Source organism: Vidua macroura, chromosome 2 (genome assembly GCF_024509145.1).
Source record: "Vidua macroura isolate BioBank_ID:100142 chromosome 2, ASM2450914v1, whole genome shotgun sequence".
NCBI classification, from domain to species: domain Eukaryota; kingdom Metazoa; phylum Chordata; class Aves; order Passeriformes; family Viduidae; genus Vidua; species Vidua macroura.
Genome location: NC_071572.1, coordinates 11,101,311 through 11,116,726, shown reverse-complemented (window position 1 = coordinate 11,116,726; position 15,416 = coordinate 11,101,311). Strand labels below are relative to the sequence as shown.

At 38.9% G+C, this 15,416-nt stretch overlaps 1 protein-coding gene across 7 annotated transcripts in view; it reads left to right on the top strand.

Annotated features, from left to right (window-relative positions):
* The first annotated feature begins 458 nt into the window (after positions 1 to 458).
* GK (glycerol kinase) overlaps positions 459 to 15,416 on the top strand; it is a 62,792-nt gene continuing 47,834 nt past the window's right edge. For 6 of the 7 annotated variants that reach the window (XM_053971937.1, XM_053971938.1, XM_053971939.1 and 3 more), the window contains exons 1-9: positions 459 to 602; positions 8,046 to 8,119; positions 8,713 to 8,819; positions 9,363 to 9,440; positions 10,418 to 10,497; positions 11,505 to 11,642; positions 12,053 to 12,162; positions 12,852 to 12,918; positions 15,375 to 15,410. In XM_053971937.1, coding sequence (XP_053827912.1) covers positions 537 to 602; positions 8,046 to 8,119; positions 8,713 to 8,819; positions 9,363 to 9,440; positions 10,418 to 10,497; positions 11,505 to 11,642; positions 12,053 to 12,162; positions 12,852 to 12,918; positions 15,375 to 15,410 — 756 coding nt within the window. In that variant the 5' untranslated portion in view covers positions 459 to 536. Of the gene's footprint in view, positions 603 to 6,408; positions 6,461 to 8,045; positions 8,120 to 8,712; positions 8,820 to 9,362; positions 9,441 to 10,417; positions 10,498 to 11,504; positions 11,643 to 12,052; positions 12,163 to 12,851; positions 12,919 to 15,374; positions 15,411 to 15,416 lie in introns of those variants that run through there. The other variant, XM_053971942.1, reaches the window with a different exon arrangement.

Genomic DNA, 15,416 nt, shown 5'->3' with positions numbered 1-15,416 from the left:
TGTTCCTCGGCAGCATTCGCTCTGCTTCCAGGGATACCCAGGCTTGGCACCTCCCCAGCGGGGTCCCGCCTCAGAGAGCGTGGGGTTTCTTTCCCCTCTCCCCGATAACGAGCGAGACACGTTTCGCTCCGTGGAACGCCGCCTCCAGGCACAAGCGACCCGCGAAGGGATCCCGCCGCTCTCCCGGAGCGACCGGGGCCGCCCTCAGGGCGCCCTGCGCGCTCCCGCCCGCCCGCCGCGGGCCGCCCGCGCGCCCCCGCCTCAGGGGCTCTGGGCCGCGGCGAGGAAGGGGGCGTGCCGCGCGCCGCTCGTCACGTGACACGCCCCTCTCGCGCCCCTCCGCGATCCGGGCCCCGCCCCCGGCGCTCCGCCCCCGCCGCGCCCCGGGCTCTGATTGGCTGCGGCCTGACAATGCGCGAGGCAGCGCCCCCCGCCCCGCCCCCCCCCCGCCGGCTTCACCCCGGCAGCCACGCGCCGCCGGCCGCGAGCTGCCGGCGCGGCCGTTACGGGAGCGGAGCCGGCGCTGAGGGGGCCCCATGGCCGCGTCGCTGGGGCCGCTGGTGGGAGCCATCGATCAGGGCACCAGCTCCACCCGCTTCCTGGTGAGCACAGCGCGGCGATCGGGGCGGCACCGGGGGCAGGCGGCGCCCCCGCGGCCTGAGGGGAGCCGCGGCTTCCACGCCTTCACTCCCCTCCATCCCGGCGGGGGCCTCTGCCCTGCCATTGGGGAAGGGCAGGGGAACGGGCCCGCAGGGCCGCGCTGCGCCGTCCCGGCTGCAGCCTCCTGTCTCCCGGAGAAGCGGCGCCGCTCGGCCCGGGGATGCCGGACCCGCCGCTGTCCCTCCGTCGCGTTCCCGCCGCTGCGCGGGGGGCAGCGCCCGTCCCGCGGGGAGCGGTCCCGGGGCGAGCCCGAGACCAGCGTCCCTTGCTGCCGCTCCGGGGGACTGCGAGATCCCGCTGCCCCGAGCAATTTGCAATCTGTCAGGCTTTCAATCTGTCGGGTATCTCGTCCCGAACGGAATCAAATGGACAAGGTCCTCAGGCACTGGGGAAATAGATCCGTGCGAGTTCGGTGACTGTGATTAGCTGGTGTTCGAGCAATGCGGTAAGTCCGCTGTGTTCCCGGCTGAAACCTGCCCGGGGCCTGCTGGAGTGACTGCTGCAGTTCCAGCCCTAATGTCAGTGCGTCTTGTGCACTGTAGGTATCCAGGTGGCTGAACCTGCACACCTTGTGAAACACTGATTTGTTTAAACACTAGAGGAAGATAAGTTTAAGGATAGGAGAATTAATATATTAATCATATATTTGACCCTTTAGTTGAAGGATCTATTGAAGTTGAAGGATTATTTCTGTATTATGCAATAGGCTGTAACTAATGTTATGTATGAAACTTACTATAGATACTTCTGGCTTGCAAATCTCTGCAAATATACTGTTCCCTAGTCAGTTAAGTCATGGTAGTTTGACTTAATTAAGGCCCTATGACAATTTCCTCCATGGAAGTGGAATAGAAATATTTACTAGATATAAAACATTGTCAAATGTGCAAAGAATGAATTGGGAAGATGAATGTTTTGGTTTGCCCTTGATTTTTTTTTTTTTTTAATGCTTCCCCCATGTGAAATGTTCCTTCACGAACCAGCAGACTAGAATATCTTCTTGACCTATGTTACCATTATTACTCAATATCACGACCTTCATGCGATTGTCAAATGAGAAAACACAGCTCTGGGGGTGGAGAGAAACTCCAAACTGACAAATGACACCAGTGGGCTGTCTTGGATGCCAGTCAGAAGTCCTTTTTGGGAACGAACTTGAAGAAGGTCCCTGTAATGCATTAAGTTAAATTCTGTCTGCTTTTATGTATATGCCAAGTAAACTTTTTTCTTATCCTAAAAGGATAACACTAGTAGAAGTAAAACTTAAGTTCTTTTTACAAGTGTTTTTGCAAGTTCCTCTTAGGAGGAATTTCTTACACTACACACATTCATCAATGGCTTTTATGCAGCTGGGGAGATTTTGCCTGCCTACAAGAGGATTCAGATGCTTCCTAATTTTTTCAAGAAGTATATCGTGTCTGCCACTTTTAAATTCTTGTATCCATCTCAGTGTCTCAACTCATGTCAACATACAGCATTGTCTTAAACTTGTCAGTGTGATCATATCATTATGATAATAAAATTACATGAGCTTGAGCAAATAAGATACATGATCACTGAGTTAAATCAGAACACAGGGAAGAGGGAAAGAAGTGGGCAAAATGTGCAGAGATCAGCTGCAACTCACCTCAGTCATTCCGATAACAACATGTGTATCTGGAGAATTCTGTCCTGGAAAGGGATTGCTGCAGTTGGAAGAGAGATTTTGCCTTGAAATATTTTAAGCCAGAATGTAATGTATTGTTGTCTGTGCCTAAATTATTTCCTTGGCTCTGCTGGTCTTTTGCTTTTAGTTGTTTTTGTTACATTTCTCAGTGATCTCTCTACATTTTTTTAAATGTAATGTTTCCAACAGTTTTTGTCATCACCAAGTCACAAGTCAAAATCAACTTGCTGCTTACGTTGCACTTGTGTATTCAGTAGTTCAGTGCAACTGTTATCTAATTTTTTAAGCAGAAGACATAAGATTTTGAGCTGGTTAAAGAGTTCTCATGGGTGAAAAACTGTCTGGTTCAATGGGGCCAAAGAGTAGTGTCATCAGTTCAGAGTGTAAATTTACAATTAAAGGTGGCAGATTTACCAGTGGTGTCCATAACAGTCAGTAGCAAGGACTGATACCCCACAGTATTTTCATTGACAACTACAGGGATGGGTTGGGATGTTCTCTTAGATGGAGGTGACCAGTTGACTGAAATTCCAGTCGGAGAAGGGGCCTGCCAGAATATTCATAAAGTCAGACAAAGCTTTGCACTCAAGACAGAATGCTATGAAGCTGCTTAGTGAAAAAATTCACACTCCTGCTGGACATCAAGTTGGATATAAGTGAGCAATGCATCCTTGTGGTGGTGCACATTAAGAAAAGTTCAGAAAGTAATTGTTGCCATCTGTGTAGCACTTAGGAAGCAGCATCTGGAGCGCTGTGTCTGATGTTGGACCCTGCAGAGAATGAGAGCTGGAAGAATGGATTTCATCCAGCCAAAGGAATCCCTGTGCTGCAACACAAGGCCATGGAAGGAGGGTTGGGAGACCAAGGGTTCTTTCTTCACAAGAGAGACTTAAGGGGTGTCCTCAGTCCACAGTTTGTGGAGAACACAGAACCAGCCTTTTCTCAGACATGCACAGGAAAAGAAAGTGGGCAGTGAACACAAGCTGCAGCAAGTGAAATATCCAATAGATGTAAAGAAACAATATTTCACTATGAGGGCTCTGGATCAGGGATGAGAAGGTGTGTGGAATTTCTATCTTTGCAGCTACTCAGTGCCTGATTAAAAGAGGCCCTGAACAGCCTGATTTTAAATTCAGGCTTCCCTGAGCAGCGAGTTAGGCTAGGTGACCTCCTGAGATTCAGAGTAAATTATCCTGTGTGGAAACACAAGTTTTGTTTCTCCTGCTTTTGAATGAGGAGGCTGTATGAGCACAGAGGCTAAAGAAGCAACAGAACTCAGGTGCATTTCTGTTACTGTCACTCCTTTAGCCTTGCCTCTCACACAACACACATACAGTGATAGTTTTATGCTGCAGCTTTATCCTTCACAAACCCTATTTTGGATCTTTACCTTTAATAGCTACTTTTACAAAATGAACTGCAATTATTTTTAAGATTGTAACTTTTCTGTTAAGTTAGGTTGAACCTGGGTAACAGATTCAAACTTATTTTTATCAAATAATTTATTCTCTGATGTTCCATTTCATATTACTCAAGAATCATAAAAATATGCTGTAACTTATTTTGTGAAAAGTCTCTGATGTTCCATTTCATATTATTCAAGAATCATAAAAATATGCTGTAACTTATTTTGTGAAAAGTCTCAGGATCTATGGAGCTAATGGCCAATTGAACCATTGTTTGATCTCTTGGATAGTGTTTCTGTCATTTTATCCAGGAACAGCAAGAATTGAAAGACACAGTGAAGTACCCACACAGTACTTTAAGTTATAAGTTTGTCAGTCAGACACAGAACCTTTTTTCCCACTTCTGTGAAATATTTTTTTTCCCTTACTTTGTCTCTATAAGAAACAATCAAATAAAGCTATATCACACTGCAAGCATTCTTTTCAATAAACAAAACCTGATTTTAAGTAAGGAAGACATTCATAACCATTGAGCTTTCTCTTCAGAGGGTAATTCATTTTACCCCTCTATTGAAGTAACATGACCATTTGGGAAAAACTTGATTGTATAACTAGCAAGAAGGGTTAAAAATATTGTCAATACAGTTTTCCCCCTACCTCTTACCACTTAAAATACAGTATAGTTTTACTTTTAAATCCCATAATTGTAAGCATTTCCTAGATGGTGAGGAAGATCTGTTCATCATGAGCCTTCCAAGAAAGGTAATTTCTAGGAGACTTGTTAAACTTGTACTTATTCATAAATTCTGGCTATGCTACTCCTAGTTAAATACTGGAGAGGGAAATGATTGTTTGTCTCTCATCCTTGCCCCAGCTGGGTGGATTTCAATGCAATTTCAGAACTCCAGCTCTGAGCTTGTTTGCCTGCAAAGCCATGGCTGTTCCAGCTTGACAGAAACTCATGAAGATACCGCATAGAATAACAGAAATGGCTTTTCTGCAGGCAGAGTTACATGACAAAGTTTGAGAGATATGAAAAGTTCCTTTTAAAATCTGTTTTCATTATTGTCTTTTCAGCTGTGCAGCTTCTTTCATCACTTCCATGAACCTTATATTTCTGTTCATTCCTTGAAAACTGTTACAACTCATTGATATGAATTATTTTCCACTAAGATAACAAAACATAAATATAATACACAATAATATATAATAGTATGTAACTGTACCCCCTTATGTGATGTGATGTATTATATTAAAGACCCTATAAAAAGCTTGAATTAAGTGATCAACCCCTGTGCCTCTCATACAGGAACACCTATGTAGGCCTTTCTTCTCTGCAGTCCTGAGACTCAAGGCTCAAGCTCTAATTCTCTGTTGGGAAGTACAGGGACAATGTTATTTATTCCTTTTCTTTAATCTCTCACTAGGGAATTCAGTACATATCTGGTGGCTTTCACTTTCATCTCTGTTCAAGACAGCTGTACAAGTCCAAATAGCCTAGACAATTCTTCATTACTACTGCTGATAAAATTAGGGCAAAACTGACTTTGGCTTTCCCCCACACACGCAACTGAGAGATCAGTAGCATAAACTGGAATCAGTTTTTAATTAATATGAAAGGATTGAAAGCCTCTAGTCCCAACAAATTACAGAAATACACTTCAAACCTGTTTCAACAGGGATGTATTGACCTTATCTGAATTATTCGTACTTACTCTCACTTATTTTTCTATCTCTCGACTGTCAAACAGGGACTGTATAGGAATTTTTTTTTTTTTTTTTTTGATAACAGTAGTATTTTTTTGGAGGGAGTGGGGAAAGGAAGGCTTTGAGGTCCCATATGTTTATTCCCTATGTTATATATAATTTTATAGGTTTAAATTTAGTGACTCATTCATCTTTCCACATATCAGAATTCTGTTTATCAGTGTAGAAGTCATAGAATCATAGAATGACTTGGGTCAGAAGGGATCTTACCTGGTTCCACCCCTCAACCATGGGCAGGAACAGCTTCCACTAGACCAGGGTGCACAGGGCCCTGTCCAACCTGGCCTCAAACAGGGACTGCTCCCAGTGAAACTTTTTAATCCTTTGCCCTGAATAACAGGGAGTGTCTGTTGCTTTTGTTGAGAATGTCAGAAGCTTGCAGGTTTGTTTGTGATGGATTAGCAAAGTGTTTGCCTAGTTCTTCTCTATGGATATGAAAAAATCTATGCATTTATAGTGCTATTACTTCCATTGAAAATGTATTCCTGTCACAGTTTATTGCTGTATCTGCAAGTCACACACTCCAAATTCACTTGACGACTTTGTCTAATTGAATCTGTGCTTCCTGCTACCAGTAGGAATCCTTTTCATTACCTTCTCTTTCAAGAAATAGAGTGATTAGTGGTGAATGATTACCACATTATATTTAACATTGCTAGTATGTCAGATACATAACATATTAACATACAGGTTAAATAAAAAGTCTACTATCTTTCTGTCTTTATTCTAAAAACCTAGTAAATTTGAATATGCTTTTGGCAGAAAGGCAATTTCAAATAAAGAAATCTTACTGCATACATGCAAAACAGTCTCTCCATTAAGTATGTGGTGTAGCATTTTGAGATCCATATCCCATTATGCAAGTTGCTTCCAAATGTGTAGGACTGACAGAGCTTTCTCTTTTAATAGGATAGATTCCTGTCAAGCCTGAGCTGGTAGATGAAACAGATAAGTAAATAAAGTAAAAATAATTCAGTGGTGCTCTTTCTATATAATCTTTTGAGCTGATGGCAGAAAAGAATGACCGTGTACCTTTTTAAGACTTCTTTTCTGGGCAGTGGAGCTTTCAGTGTTTTCCAGAGTTTGTGCTGTTTTCATCCTTGGATGTTTTCAAGACTTGCTTAGAAAAGTTCTTGAGCAACTTGATCTAATCTCATTGCTGATCCTACTTTGAGCAGGAGGTTGTACTAGAGATCTCTCAAGGTCCCTTTCAGCCTGAATTATTCTGCAATTCTAGTATATAAGTAGAATGTTTCTAAACTTCAAAGTTTCACTCTAAAGAGACTCTTTAAGGTTGGAGAATCAGAACTTCATCTCCTTTTTGTCAGAGTTGTTCTAATAGTTTCAGAGTAAAGTGTACTGTGTAGATGTTTATGGATTAAAAACTTTAAGAGAAATTTCTAAAATTTGTGGAATGAGAAGAGAGCATTAACAAGTATAGAATAGATTCAGTTGTATCCTAGAGGGTGGATGGATATAACTGAATTTTGTTTCTTTAGCATGCAAGTGGTTTCTAAATCTGGCTTAGCTCTGCTTGCCATGAAAAGGTAGGATGGTGCCCTGCTGACATGTTTTGCAGTTCACCTGAACCTGCTGCTAGATTTTGCTTTCTAGGTCCCAGAACATTTTTCACCACAAAGATTCTGCATGGTGCTGGGGAGAAAGAGGTGTTCTCCCAGGATTGCCACCACTGCCCAGCCAGGCACTCTGGCTCACTCACTGTGCACTTCAGCTGAATGTTTAACCGGGTGTCCCTCAGCTTGGCCTCGGCAGAGATTCCTTTTGGGAACGGGCCACTGCTGGTTAATGAGGGTTGTTGTGCATTCTCCATGAGCTTCTGCTGCAAGGCAGAACCTCTAACTTGGGATTCCTTAAGAACACCCATTGAAGAGAGTCCTTGTGATTCTCTACTCTGCTGGTTTTTATTGTAGAGTACCCAAATTTAAGTTACTTTTCTGCATGTTCTTTTTTGATGGGTTGTGTTGCTGCAGTGGCATTCTTGTCAGACTGTTAATGAGCTCTGTACTTGTAGTTTGTTTTGAAACAAAATGCATTTTGTTTAGGTACTTTCTTGTTCTTTAGTTTGATCCCTTCTATGTTTTGTCACAGATTTTCACTCTTCCTAAAAGTGAGCTAACCCAAGAAAACACACAGATAACTCTGGCAATAGAGTGACACAGCAAGAGCTAAAGAAATGCTATTATCAACCACAGTGGGTATTTTATTGAGTGATATTCTAATAGTTTAACTTCTATAACCACCCCAGAAAAAAATCTGATTCTTTTCCAACCCATCAAGAAAAATAAGAAAGCCATTAAAATTGACAGTGACAGCAAAGTTTGCCAAAATAATCTTTGCCTACTTTAATTTTAAAAGTGTATGTATCTGAATCCTTGTTATATAGATATTGGGGTTGATGATAGAAAATTACTATCTCTTGTCACAACACTGGATTTGTTGAAAAGAATAAATGTTAATTATTGTTGTTTAAACTTTTGTGTTCGTAGAAAATTCAATTGTTTGCAGGTTTTTAAATTTATTTGCAGGTTTTTAATGCAGAAACAGCAGAGCTCTTGAGTCACCATCAAGTGGAAATAAAGCAAGAATTCCCTAGAGAAGGGTATGATTTTTTTTTTTTTTTAATTTGTGTAGAGTTTGGTAGAGCTAATGAATTTTTATCTGTGAGTCATCAAAACTGAAGCTGATTAATAATTCTTAGTAGCACAGTAACTGCTATAAAAGACTGGGCAGAAAAAATGGATAAATAAAATATCTCCCACTGGGTGTCTGGAATGTGCCTGAGTTTCGGAAACTAAACGTACTTGGTGTTTGGCTCTGATCACTCATTTACATAGATAACATCTGAATGTTAAAGTTTAAAACTAAAATTTAAATAAGACTTAACATCTCATTTAAGGTAATAAAGCTGGTAATTTTTATATTTGAATCACAGTCTTCAGCTTGGTCCATAGAAATATCTTCCTTTCTTCTCTGAGGTTTTGTTTGTTTGTTTGTTCCTAACTGACCTAGCATTTGCTGCCAATGCCCTCTGTATAGAACAAAACAAAACAAAATTCTTTTTGTAGTCTGTAGATATGTAAAACATGTTTTGAAGCTATATTTGTATTAAAATGCTCAGCTTGTTTTTCAGACTAGTATTATTTTTTCTTTTTATGTATGTTTTTCTTAACTGGTGTTTACTGTTTGTTAAAGATGGGTGGAACAAGATCCAAAGGAAATATTAAACTCTGTATATGAATGTGTGGAAAAGACCTGTGAGAAAATGAATGAACTGAACATAAACATCGCTAACATAAGAGGTACTTTTGGCCAGAGGGCTTTAACATGCTATGGTTGAGCAATTCAGATAGTTTTTAACTTAATAAATAGAAAGGTGGCAGCATGTGCCAGCCTCAAAATTTTAAATTGTATTTGAAAGCAGTTTTTTGGGGAGGAATAATGAGAAAATAAGTCCCTTGTGTGTATTAGCAATGCAGAATCTACAAAGTAGACTTAACCTAATCTTGTAAAATCACAGAGACAAGTGATGAAGAAATTCTGAAATTAAGTTTAGGACTTTAATTTAGGAAAGCTGTTTTCCCCTGTTAGTGTTGTTGCTGTCTCAGTTTGTGGCTGAAAAAGAGAGAGGTTTAGAGCATATAGGTTAATCAGCAAAGATGAGTTCTTAGAAGTAATATTTCTAGATTATACCTTGAAAAAGTTGGAAGCTTTTTATTTCCCATTTACTTTCCACTTCTCCTTACCTGTTCCTCCCTCCTCTCCACCTCTCCGTTCCCTTCCTCACCCCCTCAAAAGGGGAAAACAAACCTTCTGAAAAGGATACTTTCTGTTTTGTCCTGAAGCCATTGGAGTCACCAATCAGAGAGAAACAACAGTAGTTTGGGACAAGACAACTGGAGAACCTCTTTATAATGCTATTGGTAACTATGCTTTCTGAATATGTAATATCATAATATGATCATGTTGTGGAAAAAATGCTTTTGTAGTTTCCTGTGCAAATCTGGTTGTGGGTTTAGCCTAGTAATTTCTTGGATTTTTTTGATATCTGTGTTGTAAGATGTATGTTTGTATATATACCAGTGCAGTTTAAAAAAGCCTAGTCCATAAAAATTGTTACTTAATAAATCACTTTATTGGTTTTCAAAATACCCCACAATGTTCCTGAGGGGTTCCTGGCACAAAATTCTCTGACTTGCACCCAATCACTTCTTTTGAAATTTTCAGGATGCTGGTGATTTAACTTTAAAGGAAAATCATGTTAAGTATGTTTAATTATTGATGATTTAATGAATAGTTATTAATATTCAGAGTTTTATTTTTAACTTACCTTAGCTTTTCAGATATTGTCAGCTGAAAAATGGTAATTGTCTAGAATTGGTTTTTTAGGTCAAGTGCCAGATATAGTTTGACATAGTATGACTGTAAAACCAGGACTCTTCTATAGTCAAATATATGTACTTAACAGCTTTATCTTAAAACCAGCTATACCTTGATAACTACAACATAGTCTTTTATTTGAAAGTTTATAGTAGTAAATAATAGTAAATAATCAACCTGCTATTTGTTTTAGCCTCTTCGTTTAGTCACAATCATCTGCTGCAAAGTAGCATTAGTCACTTTCTTATATTCTGATAAAGTAAATATCTGACTTATGGAAAATTCTACTTTTTTCTCAAATAATATGTTCTTCTAAATCAAATTAATTTATCTAACTATTTTAATTTTTACAACAGTGCCTTTAAAATACAGTGGCATTACAATATTCTTTCAACTACATGAAAAGATAAAAATAGACAGGAATTCACTGGCAAGAGCTGTGGTTTCATAGAAGCAGGCTGAACATGTAACTTTTTGTGTATTAAATCACATGATCAATTAATTTTATTCATGGTTTTAGTGTGGCTTGACCTGAGAACCCAGTCAACAGTTGAATGTCTTCTTAAAAGAATTCCAGGAAAAAACAAAACTTTTTCTAAGGTAGGAGGTATTCTAGAACATTTAAATGGTAACTACTGCAATATATATGGATATATATATGGATATATATATGGATATATATTTTGAATATATGTGTTTAAATTTCCCCTAAACAAAGTAAATTGTAATTTCTAGTCCCTTCTTAGCTTGTCAAATAATAAAAAATGAGCATAAGACTCCAATCTGAGACTAGAAAATTTTTTATTTCCTTAAAATAAATGTTTAACACTTATTTAATGTCTCACTACAGAAATGAGACCTAATCCTGTGCTATCTAGCCAATATAAAATAAACATTGCACACAAAAATTAAGATCAAGTGGAAAAAAAATAGGAAATAATTTACTGGTACAAAATGTATTATCCATTCTCGTGCCTTAATATTGGAATTAATTGCATCCAATCTGAGAACAAGGAAGATTATTCATAAAGAGAAAGTTCATTCTTTTTTTGCATATATATAACGATTTTTGGAAACTAAATGCTTGTAAAAAGGTGTCACAATTGTTTGATTAATGTTGTCCTTTACTGATAGAATAAATATTATGTATTTTTTTATATTATATGTTTTCCTACAGGCAGGGAATGGATATCCAAAAGTGTATAAAATTACTTGATTTTCAGGTTCTAGTAGAATGCAATTTTCATCTTTCCTGTGTTGTCCTGCCCATTTTTGTTGTTGTTACTTATAGTTACTCTAGTCATATGGAGATATCCTAGATAAGACAGGCCTTCTGCAAACAACTTTATCCACGTAGATGATCTTTGAACTGCATCTAGATCAGCTTTGATCTTTATCTATTATCGCACTGGTCATTTGATTTTGATGATTTCAGACTTGTGTGTTGTATGCTTAGTATTTACTTAAATAATTATAAAAGTTCATGGAATTTCTTTGATTTTTGTATCTTTTCTTTTTCCCTCACTATCACCATTTTTACATATAACTACAGTATTTATGGAAAAGATACTTGCATGGTGTTTATATTATTTTTTTGAATTTTACAGTTTAAGACTGGTCTTCCACTTAGCACTTATTTCAGTGCAGTGAAACTTCGGTGGCTTTTGGATAATGTGGAAGAGATTAAGAAAGCAGTTGAGGATGGAAGAGCTTTGTTTGGGACTATTGATTCATGGCTTATATGGGTATGTATTTGTGAGTTTATTATCACTCTTCTTACAATGAATTTCCATATCATATAAATCTCCATGCACGTGATACACGATGCCCACTGATGACACAATGGTGTCAATAGAAGCTACTAAAGAAATTCCAATGAAGTTCCTTGCAAGATGAACTTTTTCTGTCCCTGTACCACTATATTTTTCTAGATTCTTATGTGTAGTTTACCGTTATAGTTTCCTGTAAAACTTTGCTTACACTTTCAGAAAAATCTTGGACTTTAGAAAGGTGTATTAGGTCTGCCTGTTTAGTTGTTGTAGAAATACCAGAATTCCTAATCCCAAGGTGGAAACATTTTGATTTTGATTTTTTTTGCAATTTGTTGAAATAAGCCTATACTTCTCCTTGACAAATGCCGTGATTTTTTGTTCAGAGTTTGACAGGTGGAAAGAATGGAGGCATTCACTGTACAGATGTCACCAATGCCAGTAGAACGATGTTGTTCAACATTCATTCCTTGGAATGGGATCCTGACCTCTGCAAGTAAGCTCAGTTTTTCAGTAATACTATCATTTAAATAGTCTCTAACTCATTTAAAGGTAAGCATCTCTTATCTAAACTAAGATCAGCAGGTACTATTCTATTTGCTGTTGACATTAATAACTAAGATTCATTGTTCTCCAGATGTCAAATTTACAACAGTCTGGATTGACTAAAAGTAGCAGAATCTTTCTGTAGGTGGAGGCCTGGCTTGTGGAAACAATTTAGCTCCATTGATTAGAGCATGATGCTAATAATGCCTGGGTTGTGGGTTCAATCCCTGTATGGGCCAATCACTTCAGATCCTTGGGTTCCTTCCAACTCAGAATATTGTGATTTAATAGTTTCTTTATTACTTAATCAGATTTGCACGGCAGCTGGAATGATAGTGTCTCTATTTGAGATTTGAATTTACTAACAAGTGTATTATTAAGATATTGTTGGAAGAGGCATGAATTTCTACGTAGAAGAGTTGGATATGTCCTCAAAGATTGAAATACATGCTGTTTTCCTCCAAAATTCAGTGTCCACTGTAACAAGAGGAAAAACATATAGACTAAAACTTAGAAACAAAAGTTTCTTGTATAGTTTTTTTTTTCTTTATAGCTTAAACTTATTTAAGAAAATAAGTGCAAAATGCTTTCTAATTTAGCACTGACTATATAATATACATTATTCTTTGTTGTGTTCAGATTCTTTGATATTCCTATGGAAATACTTCCAACTGTACGAAGCTCCTCTGAGATTTATGGCGTGATGGTATGTGTTCCAATATTTGTGTGAAATTCATCCTGTAAAACTATAACTATATCCATTTGGATTTGACAGATTTCACAGATTAGGATTAATGGCTTTTTCTAGACCAGTATTGTTTGGTTTCTGATTAGTAAGCTGTTACCTGCTGTTATATAATATTATATGAAGTTGAGTATTTGATCACTTTAATTCTTCTGACACAGTGGCATCTAATTAATGAACTTCAAGACTGGAGAAACTGGATACTGGGATTTTGCATTCTTTTTCCTGGTAATTTGAGCTATTGTAAATAAGAATATGTGTATTTTGTAGTGAAGGCAAGTTACAAGATGGATTTTTTTAAATAGAACTCTAACTTCCCTGAAATATTTTTGCTAGTCTTTTAATGGAAGTGCCACTAGAAGTCATTGCTGATGTTTATTTATATGAAGGCTGGAGAAGAGTGAATTGTATTAAACTGAATGAGCAAGGTAAATGGAAAAAGATAGTGCCTGACCACCAGAACAGAATTGCTCATCACTTTAAATGTGAACTTCTGTTTCTCTTCCCCTTTCCATTTTTTTTTCTTTTTCTTCCTTTTGCTGGCTGTAGAAAATCTGTCCTAGCCGGGTGAGTAGAGGTTTCCATTAGGCTGAACACTGCCTATATATCTTACTCATTCTGCTCAGATGCTGTGCATTTTCATTGGTTTAAGGATTAGAAGAAGTGCACTTCCTAGGCCAATAAATTTGCTGTGTGTTTCCAAATCTGAGATAATACAATTAGCGTTCATGCTAAAATTATTTCTAAAATGTGATCTCAATGTATCTGTTTGTCCTAATTTCCACACTGTTGAATATTTATTTTTATAGTGAGCTAAAAAATACAGCTACTGTTAATAAATGTTAGCTATAGCATTTTATAAATGAGAAGAACTGTCCATTTTTTCAAAAATATTAATTCTATGGTAGCTAAACATCAGATTCATGTAGAGCTTTTTACTGCATTTATAAACACAGTTATCTTAAACACAGTTAATTAAAATGTGAATTAATTCAGATTGGAAATACACTTGCATGGCTTTACTGAAAATTCATTTTCACAATTGCACAAGAAAACAAATTTAAAGAAACAAGTAGCATTGTCAGGAAATAGTTAAATAATTAAATAAAATTTTCAGGATACCCTCACTAAGTTTGCACATGACACTGAGTTGGGCAGAAATGTTGATCTGCTGGAGGGCAGGAAGGGTCTGTGGAGGGATCTGGACAGGCTGGAGTGATGGGCTGAGACCAATTTTGTGAGGTTCAACAAGGCCAAGTTCCAGGTCCTGCCCTTGGGTCGCAACAACCCCAGGCAGAGCTACAGGCTGTGGGAAGAGTGGCTGGAAAGGTGCCTGGAGGAAAAGGAGCTGGGGGTGTGGGCAACAGCAGCTGGACATGAGCCAGGTGTGCCCAGGGGCAAGGGAGGCCAATGGCACCTGGCCTGGATCAGCAATAGTGTGGCAGCAGGACCAGGGCAGGGATTGTCCCCCTGTGCTTGGCACTGGTGAGGTCACCAAATCCTGTGTGCAGTTTTGAGCCTCTCACTACAAGAAAGGCATTGAGGGGCTGGAATGAGTCCAGAGAAGGGGAATGGAGCTGCGGAAGGGTCTGGAGCACAGGTCTGATGAGGAGCAGCTGAGGGAGCTGGGGATGTTTGGCCTGGAGAAAAAGAGGCTCAGAAGGGGACCTTACCACTCTATAACTGCCTGAAAGGAGGTTGTAGCCAGGTGGAGGTCAGTCTCTTCTCCCAGGGAACAAGTGATAAAACAAGACCCTTCACTGCTTGTCAAATATTGGAACAGGCTGCCAAGGCAAGTGGTGGAGTCACCATCCCTGGAGGTACTTAAAAGGTGTATAGATGTGGCATAGACATGGATTAGTGATGGATTTGGCAGTGCTGGGTTAACAGTTGGATGTGGTAATCTAAGACATCTTTTCCAGTTTAAAGGATTTTATGATTCTGTACCAGGAATGCAACTGAAAAACTCTGGTAGTGTTTGGAAGAAAGACTACTTGAGACTTAAAATGCTGTATCTTAAAATTAGGCATCTGCCTTTGCTTAATATGTCACCACAGCCATGTTTTTTTCCTGATCACTTTACCATTTTGCACTTTTGCATTTTACACTTGGCATTTATTGCACAGATTACACTGAACTGGATTTTCTGTACAGTATTATTTCAAGAAAATTTATGCTAGAAACTTTTGAGGTCACATAAACTATATTTGTAAAATGTCCTGCTCTCCATTTCTTAGTGGTTTAGACATGAGCTGCATTAAGCTGAAACAAAGTGTATGCCTGAACTGAGCCATGCTGCTTTCATGACCCTTCTTTGTTTCCCTTTGAGCATTAGAAGTTTAGCTTACTTCTCATTGCCTTCAATTTTAGTCATGGAAAGCTAACTTGGACATTTTCTTTCGCTTTTTGCAAAACAGGACTCTGGAGCTTTGACAGGTGTACCAATTTCTGGGGTAAGT